The following is a 10,124-nucleotide window of genomic DNA, read 5'->3' as shown; positions in this document are numbered from 1 at the left end:
TTAAGGAGGTGTACCTTTTGCACCTGCTATTAAGCAGGTGCAAATACTCACTGATGATGATGACTTTTATTAAATCAGCTACATATGCTGCTGATCCGCACGGCTCTGCATATTAGTGGAAATGCACTATTTTTCTCTACTCTTTTTTTTAAAAGTAATTTACTCCCATTGTGTGGCCAACTCTACAAGTATCATCTTATAAGGCAATTAAATAGGCCAGGACATTGAAATTTGTCTGGGGGTTATGTATAATATGTTTGGGGATTGTTTTCCAACTGTAGCTTTTGTCTATTTACAGTATTCCCGGTTGAATTGTTGTTAATTAGTTCTATATTACAGATGAATTCCTTATCCTTAATCACCACATTGCTAACTGGTGATGGACAGGAAAGAAAAGAAAACTAATTAATAGGGTACATCTGCTTATCAGAAAATAATTAGGTATTACAGTGCAGATGTAAGCAGTTTCTCCCACATGTTATGGTTAGGGTTCTTGCTAATTTGTCTATTAAAAATGATCTCACTTACTGGATTGCTTTTCAGGATGTAGGGACTGGAACAAAGAGAAAAACAAGTATTATTCATACAAGTTATTAACCAATAATAGAGAAGAACAAGTTATCTCATTGTAAAGAAACATGAAAGAAAAAATTGTAGACATGTGCACAATATTTAGTAGAAGAATTTTGTAATAGTTATTAATGGAATAGCAATAGTAATAAAAATATTGTTATTATTATTATTATTTTTACTATTATTATTATTATTTTATAATTATTATATTATTTTTACTATTATTGTTATTATTATTACTATTATTATTATTATTATTATTATTATTATTATTATTATTATTATTATTATTATTATATTTTTACTATTATTGTTAATTATTATTATTTTTACTATCATTATTATTATTATTATTATTTTATTATTATTATTATTATATTATTTTTACTATTATTGTTATTATTATTTTATTATTTTTACTATTATTATTATTTTATTATTATTATTATATTTTTACTATTATTGTTAATTATTATTATTATTTTTCTATCATTATTATTATTATTATTATCCAAATACTATTTTTGACTGGAACAGTTTGCATGCTGTTTTTCTAAGTTTTAATTAGTCTAAGATAACATAAGGAACGCTGATAAAGATAAAATGTATGTGATCCACTCACATTGAGGTTAATGGCTGGAGATCCATTGCAGTAAGATTCATCCAATACCCAGACAGGTCAATATCTGGAAGCACATAATCTTTCAGTAGGTGCAGAGCACTTTACAATTCATTCCCATAACATTTTCAATTTACCTGTTTTGGCTGCTAGGTTGTCAAAGGATAAGAAAAGCTGAATTATTTTGGCATAGCTCCATCTCTTCATGTTGCTCTTAAAAGCAAGACATCTCCAAGTTTAAAATATATCTATATTTTCTAAGAATCCAAGATACTGTATCAAGTATTATATAGTTCTTGTTGGAAGGAGATATTTTTTAACTTACTTCACAAATCTGCTAGTTTTGAAATTATATAATCATCATCATCTTTGATATATATTATAACTTTATTGTGCAAGTACTAATATTATCATGTTTCTTAGTAATAATGATTATAATAAGAAATATATATTTTAATAACACTAATGCTATATAGAAAATCAAAACAGAAAGGAGACAACCTGTGGTGATTACAATACAATAAATAGCCAAGTACCAGGTACCTCCTAGCTCTTTCTGTTTTCAACACTAAACAGTATCCGGATTTCAATGGGAATTTTGGATGGCTACCACCCCCTTTCTTGAAATATGGGGAGTGATATTTAAGTACTTTAGTATTCTTTATATGAACCATGTGACATCATTTATGATTTTATTACTATATGTCATTGGTTGATCAAAATAATATAAATATAACCACTATATTCATTGTGCCCCTTAATCTTTTTCTTTTTACTGCACAGGTATAAAAATTGTGGTCACTGGGTGATTGTTACTTCATCCATGAACAGCTGCAAATGTTCTAAGTCATTGCTGGCAGTCAGTGGAGGTCCACTGATATTTTTGCCTATTTTTTATCTAAATCAGTTGGAGAACAAAATTGTCACTCAACTCAATGCACTTTGTACAGTATTTGTAGAACAGTGTAGGATTGCAATTGCCTTATTGTACCCTTATTGGATTTGTAATAGAGCTGATTTTGAAAAGGTCACTTTTCATGTATGTGTGATGATATCTAGGCTGTTATTTATTCCCACTTGTTGTTATTGGCTTTTATTAAATAACATGAGAATGGCAAACTCTGGTTATCACAGGCTTCCTAGATATTTATCTCTGGAACAATTTGCTATGCTGTATTTCTTAAATGCAATTTAGGCTAAGATGGCATGAGAAAATATATATATATATTTTTTTAAAAAATGTTTTGTAAAATACTATATGCAGTATCAGTTATTATATAGTTGGTGGAGGGTGAATTGTTTGCTCTTAATGAATCTGCTAGTTTTGAAAATGCTTTCTGTGCAGAACTAACAAAACTAACTTGCATTACTCTGAACTAAAAATTCCCCAAGCATTAAGTAAAAAGGTGCTGGTTAGCCCAATTCACATTGCGCTTATATCACAGGGTAATAGAATGAAACATCTTGTTTACTAACTTGTGATTCTAAATGATTATATACAGCACTGGGCCATTGAAGCCCAGACACACTGAGGAAAACTCACCATCGGTCAGATAGTAGGTTTTATCATTTCCTATTGGAGCTGGTCCTGCTTTTTTACCTATCAACTTGATCTAGACCAGCATATCACAGCAGTTTTCTTATGTTGCTGCTTTGTGAAATGCATTGGTTGCAAAGCAGGAGTGGCCAACGTGAATGAAGTGCAATACCAGCTTAAATCTATTCCTACTCAGAGAACATCAATTCCACTTTCATTTCTTTCCTTTAAACTTTCAATTACTTGATTGTATACGCAACCCTGCAATGGTGTTTAATTTTTCTTGATTTCTCCCTGCTATGTTTTTTAAGGCTCTTGCATCACATTGACAGAGTTGGGGTTTTTTGTTGTCTCTGGATATGGTACCGTTCACCTTTATTATTTAGTTTTATCTACTTAGGACTAACATATTCATGGGCAAATGCAGGATTTGTAGAGGGGGGTTTCCACACCACGCCGTCAGTGGGCATGACCAGCATGCATGGGGGCGTGGGTATAATTTAAGACAGTGCTTGGCTGCTTTCCAACTCTGCCTATCCCCATAATATACATGGGCAATGCTGCATGTACTACTGTTAGGTGCACGCAGCTCTACCTTTTCAAGCAGAGCTGTGTGAAGCGGGAGCAGGGTACTGCCACCTCAATTATACAGTGCCCCAGGCTTGGAGGGGGGTTTCCAGACACTAGGAACCCCCCCCTCGGTTTGCCTATGATATTATAACAAGCTCTACGTTAGTTCCTGCCCCACTGAAATTTACAGTCTAATTCTGTACCACAGAAACGCACAATAACATTTCTCTTTTAGTATGTTTTTGGACTAAGGGAGGAAACTGGAGCACTCTGAGAAAACTCATGCAAATACGGTGAGACATACAAACCCCACACAAATTATGCCTTGGTCACTGAGCCACCATGCTGCCCATTGTACATTGGATACATCCTTTGGTACGGGCAGAACAGTGGTATAGTGGTTAGTACTTCTGCCTCAGAGCACTGGGGTCATGAGTTCGGTTCTTGACCATGGCCTTATCTGTGTAGAGTTTGTATGTTCTCCCCGTGTTTGCGTGGGTTTCCTCAGGGTGCTCCGGTTTCCTCCCACACTCCAAAAACATACTAGTAGGTTATTTGGCTGCTATCAAAATTTACCCTAGTCTGTGTATGTGTGTGTGTGTGTGTGTGTGTGTTAGTGAATTTAGACTGTAAGCTTCAATGGGGCAGGGACTGATATCAATGAGTTCTCTGTACAGCGCTGCGAAATTAGTGGTGCTATATAAATAACTGATGATGATGGTACATAATATGTCATATTAGGGGAAACAAAAATAAGCAACATAGATGATATAAAGGGGTTGGTGAAAAATATAGAAGGAAGAACGAAAAATAGGGCAATATATTGAATTGAAGTGGCAAGAGGGAATGTACAAGAACATATTAAAGTAATTTGTGGTTGTCACCCCTTGTACATAATTTAATATAAGACCACATATTAATTGTTTTTCTTTTACAGTTTCAGTATTGAGCCAAATTATGACTTCCTGTATATTTACGATGGGGCTGATGGGCACAGTCCTCTGATTGGAAGTTTTCAAGACAGCAAATTACCAGAAAGAATCGAGAGCAGCTCCAACAACATGCATTTGGCTTTTCGAAGTGACGGATCTGTCAGCTTCATTGGTTTTCATTTGGAATACAAAGGTGAATTTATTACCTAACTACCTTTTGTCTAAAATATTTGCATTAAACTACTAGTGCTATCTATTTTTTACATTAAGAAATACAGTAACACTATATTTTAATTACCGTATATACTCGAGTATAAGCCGAGTTTTTCAGCACATTTTTTGTGCTGAAAAAACCCCCCCTCGGCTTATACTCGAGTGATGCTCCAGGACCACACTTTTTTACTCTCTATCCCCGAGTTTCACATACCACGCATGCGCGGCCAGCAGCGCTCATCGGAAACAGGCAGCAGGGAGGTCACACAACGCCCGGCGTCCAACCACGCAGCCTGACTGGAACACCAGCGCCCGCCTGACCACATCATCAGCAGTCGTCCACGGGCAGACCGGTTCACACGCCCCTATATCTCTGACGTCATCCGGAAGTAGCGTGCGTTCCACTGTGGAACGCACACCATCTCCTTCCTGCTGTCGGCAACACACTATCATCAAGGAGTCAATGCGTGAGCGCGGTTAGCGCTGTGCAACATAACGGGGATCCCTGTATCGTAAGTTAGTTAGTAGACACCGCTGGACTCCATTTATATTGCTGGATTGTTGAGGTTTGATTTAAACTGTTGATTGGACTCTGTTCCCTTTTGTGACTTGTTTGGACGATAAGGACCCACCATCTCCATACAGTACAATTTGCAGCAGCCTCTACTGCCTATATATAATTGTACTTCCTTAACCTGTTTGCGTGATCTTTTATCACCTTTGCTATGCCATTTTTTCATTACGTGCATAACAATTTTTATTTGTTGTTTTAATAAATGTATTGTATTTTTACTCCGTGATATCCTCAATATGTCAGTACCGATTGGTACACTATTTCTAACCCATTGTAAGACAATTGAGCGCAATTATTTTACCATTATACTAGACCGGTTCATCCAATTACTATTTCAGTAGCAGTATTACTTGTTTGTTTTCACACACTGTTTTACTGTATAGCACTGCATTTATCCAGTGTACTATCCATTTCCTTGCCCATCACCTTAACCCCCAATCCCGCTGCTTCTAATGAATGTGCTTCCACTGTAGTGGAAGCATGGGGTCTCAGCTGAACGTATAAAAGTAAAGTAAAAAAAATTACCAGTAGCTGCTGCATTTCCCACTGTAGGCTTATACTCGAGTCAATAAGTTTTCCCAGTTTTTTGTGGTAAAATTAGGTGCCTCGGCTTATATTCGGGTCGACTTATACTCGAGTATATACGGTATATTTTAAATAAATACCACCCTTTTGATTGAAATCTTGAGCAAGCACTCCAACCCAATGCTGAGTAAAAGAACAAATGAAAAGTACACTGTGAGCTGGAGTCTTGAGGACGTCCTCAAAATAGAAAAAGTCCCTTAATCTCAGACTCTCTGGATTCTAAGGCTCTGAGGAGGATAAGTGTATTGAACCCTCCCCCCTGTGCTGCAAGGCTCCATGGGGTCCTTTTACCCTCGGTTCCCCCTAAACTTCATCAAGAGGGTAATATTTTAGCTGCCCCAGAAGGAGGAACAATCAGATCAACTTTCATAGATCAAAAATTATATTTACGCTACATAATTTAAGTTAGATTTCATTGTATTGTTTCTAGAGGCAAGTGATTTTATCTTTCTCAACTTAGATATGTAAATCCTTAATCATAAAGTGAATAGTCGGTACATGATAGGTTCCTCAGTCTGGATTTTATTAGAAAAAAAAAGTTACAATGAATATCTTATTCCAGTGCATGCACTGACCGCTAACGTCATGTGAAAATATAGCGGATACTTGCACAGACTAAACCTCACTACTACACAGACTTTCTCACTATAGTATGTGAAAAACTTCAATTTCTATACATCCTGTTTTAAGAGATGTTTTATAACAGAATAATGCATTGCATATTTCAATGACAATATCAATCTGGCTATTGGTTATGCCCTTAAAACAGTTTATTTGGTGGCATAATGCTGACACAACTATTTAAAATAAATCAATATACTGCACAATGATCCAACTCAAGGGAATGAAATCATTTTTCGACAGTACATCATCGTCCACAACGACTTAAGAAGACCTGTCAGGCGCTCTATCATGTACAATGGCATAGACTAAGTCCATGTTGGACAAAAGTGATTCAAAATCTTACATGAATACACAGCAATATCACTACAGAAGAAAAATATGAAAAAATAGCAAGGATTGAGTCACTAACATACATACGTAATATTCACGTAAAAGCCAGAGATGTGTTTAGAATTGATGCTGTCCTAGGCATTAAACCTAAATTAGTAATTGTGCACTTCAAATGCTCATACCTCTTTATCCAACACCCCCACTTACATTATTTGTTCTGGGAACAGTAAATGTTTGGTGAAGACATAACATATATCATCTTTATGCTGCCCCTGAACAGTGCTCAAGTAAGCAACATCCACCAGCATTTGTCCAGGCACAATCGGGCCAAAATAATCTATGCCCCCAAACCAAATTAACTATGTCATCATTTCACCCAAACCCTTCCCCAATTTGTCCTATCACACCCACTTTCCCCTATTTTAAGGTCTGTAAATTGAGGCTGTCTCTGACATTGATATAGTTGAGGGTATGACCTAGTGTCCCTGTTTGGTAAATCTGCCCTGCATGACATCACACCAGGAAGAGATTGCTCCAAAACGTAGGTGCTGACTCCAGTCTACTGATTTGACACTAAATTTCGCCTTGAGATATCAACTAAACATTTTTTTGCCATTCTAAATTTAAAGTACAGTATACAATTTTGTAAGAAACTTGTCCTAACAGGTCTGTCATGTATCATTCATTTCAACTAAGTGAAATGCATTTTGCATGAATTCCAAGCGCTCTCACAGGAGTGCCTAAAATCATGCAGTGGGTTTATAAATCTATTTACTCTGAAACATGTGCATCTTCTCTGCCATTTGTCTTTGCAATTGCACTATCTATTCACTATCACATAAGCTGGGGATTGTATCTTTTCACTTTGGAAAAATGGCAATCTGAGCTTTAAACTTCCTCTACTTCCTTTATTACACTACAGTAAAATATGACATTCAACCAAAACCACTATTACTTGTTTAAATTATTTTAACAATTTTACTACTCTCTGCAAAACAATTAACCTTTAGGGGTATATTTACTAAACTGCGGGTTTGAAAAAGTGGAGATGTTGCCTATAGCAACCAATCAGATTCTAGCTGTCATTTATTTAGTGCACTCTACAAAATGACAGCTAGAATCTGATTGGTTGCTATAGGCAACATCTCCAGTGTTTCAAACCCGCAGTTTAGTAAATATACCCCTTAGTGTTCAACCACAAGAGATGAGAAAAATAAATACAAATGTCTGCAATTTAAATTATTATCTGCTGAAAATAAGAGTTGATTTCTCTTAAGTCATTGTGATTTTTCAATCAATGAACATCTGTTGAAATGCAAACCAGTTTTGCCAAGCAGGTGTTCAAAATTGTGGAAGCCACCAAAGGTCAATCAACAAAAGTGACATAAAATAAAATAGGTAAATATATCTACAAAAAAAAAAACCAAAGTGTTTTTAAAAAAATGTCTGTTATTTATAATTTAGATAAATATACCTTTAGTTGTTTGTCTAAGAAATAAGAAATGTTTGTGACTGCATCAGGTAACACAATGAATAGGCTCAAACAGAAAGCTGTGATATACTGTATCAGGGGCAAACGCAGGATATGTAAAGGGGGTTTCCACACCACGCCACAAGTGGGCGTGACCAGCATGCATGGGGGTGTGGCTATAATATTAGACAGTGCTTGGCTGCTCTCCAACTCTACCTATCCCCATAATATACATGGGCAATGCTGCGTGGACTACTGTTAGGTGCATGCAGCTCTCCCTTTTCAAGCAGAGCCGTGTGAAGCGGGGGCAGGGTCCAGCCACCTCAATTATACAGTGCCCCAGGCTTGGAGGGGGGTTTCCCATGCACTAGGAAACCCCCCTCGGTTTGCCTATGTGTATGTTAGGGATGATATATGTTAAATTTCTTTGTCTCCTATGACATAAATTCTATCCGTTACTTAAGGTTGGCCATGCTTTCTTTTTGGTTCCAAATGATGTTAAACAGTTTTAAGATCCCATGCCTGCCAATACTTACTTTTACTGAAGTCTGAATTCTAGGGTTATATTTATAGAAAAAAACAGGGATGTTCTGATAAAATCAGGACACATGAAAGCACTAAGTTGGCAGCTCCCAGGTGTCACCTTTACAGAAATCCTAAAATGGTATTGTTAGCTCCAACACACCAGAACAAATGAAAATATTTTCTAGGTGCCGTAGAATTCTGTTCAGCTCCTTGTACAACATTGACACCCCAGGATTGTAACTCAAGAGTAACTGAGGACAAATAGGCTGTCATGTGACCTTTTCAGATATCCACCCCTGCAAAGAGCGGATTGCCATTAATACTGTTAATCGGCTTTCGAAAAATATGGGGTATTAACAAGAAGTTACCTAAAGCCCTAGCTGCCCACATAACTGTTACAGGGCATGAGAAAATAGCTTACTTTTTTAAGTCATACTTAGGACTGGCAGATACAATGAGTTAAAGAGATGTATACATAACTCAGTCATCTGTGTCAAGTTCGGATGTAATTAGTACATTGCTGTGCTGGGTATTTAGCAGATGTTGTGGGTAGAATGAGTTTATTATTTAAATTTCGAGGATAGAGGAGCTCTTCAAAACTTGGTGCAGTAACCCCTTAAATGTCAATACTCTAGATACTGCACTGTCTTTATAACGTTAGAGTAAAACAATATTTTAAATTTCATAGAGTTTTCTGAAAAATATTTCAATCTTTGTTATATGGAATTTTTCATATGCATTATGCATTGGTAGTTTTAAATTTAAATGATTAAAAGTTGTTTTTCTACTGGTAGATTTCTTGTTTTGCCTCATGGTTCCATTGGTAAATTTATGATGTACAATTCATCATCAACACTTAGTGAAAGAGAACAAGAGCACAAGTTAAAATGATAATAACAAAGATATTTTATATTACTAATTGTTGAACTTACTCCTACAATTTACAGTTTATTACATTTATTACATGAAAATATTAACGGCTATAAGCAAACAATTTTCTACAATATTTGTACGAATGTAGTTGGTTCAAACAGACAGACTAATATCAGGCAGTGAAATGCGTTTCTGGTACAAAGTAGAATAGAATGAAGTTCCAGTAAAATTTGTGTGAAACAAGTTTTATAGGTGAATAGGCTGTTTTGAAAAGAAGTGCAAATTTCCATCAATCAATCTACGAGTTCCACATGTGATTCGCTCTTCCACAGAATCCCATTCGACACAGTGTTCGGAAATTTGCATGTCACAAAATTAATAGGTTATAAGTAGAGCTGCAACAACCACGGTCAATTCCTTTTGCTGTGTGATGTGGTTGGGGTAGAACTGTGAAAATATAAGGGCAAATTCCATCAACAATACTTGCAAAATTCAGCAGCCAATTTTGGAATAAGGTAAACATATTGCAAAACAATGCTCAAAATATCTAGTACAGAGACAAATAAGGATGCTAAAAAGCTAATACGAAGGTGACAATGGGACATTCTATTATATTTATTATTGAATTTGAAATTTGTTATAATAACAATTTAATTTATAAATCATCACATCAGCCAATGTAAATCAACTGATAGGAG

General features: G+C 35.8%; 1 protein-coding gene across 1 annotated transcript in view; it reads left to right on the top strand.

The window, feature by feature from the left end:
• Positions 1-10,124, top strand: part of CSMD3 (CUB and Sushi multiple domains 3) — an 853,424-nt gene that overhangs the window by 514,271 nt on the left and 329,029 nt on the right. Inside the window, exon 30 of the mRNA XM_075213978.1 lies at positions 4,237-4,424. Coding sequence (XP_075070079.1) covers positions 4,237-4,424 — 188 coding nt within the window. The remainder of the gene's footprint in view (positions 1-4,236; positions 4,425-10,124) is intronic.

The sequence above is a fragment of the Mixophyes fleayi genome, chromosome 5 (assembly GCF_038048845.1).
Source record: "Mixophyes fleayi isolate aMixFle1 chromosome 5, aMixFle1.hap1, whole genome shotgun sequence".
In the NCBI taxonomy this organism is placed as follows: Eukaryota; Metazoa; Chordata; class Amphibia; order Anura; family Limnodynastidae; genus Mixophyes; species Mixophyes fleayi.
This window is presented reverse-complemented; position numbering and strand designations above follow the sequence as displayed.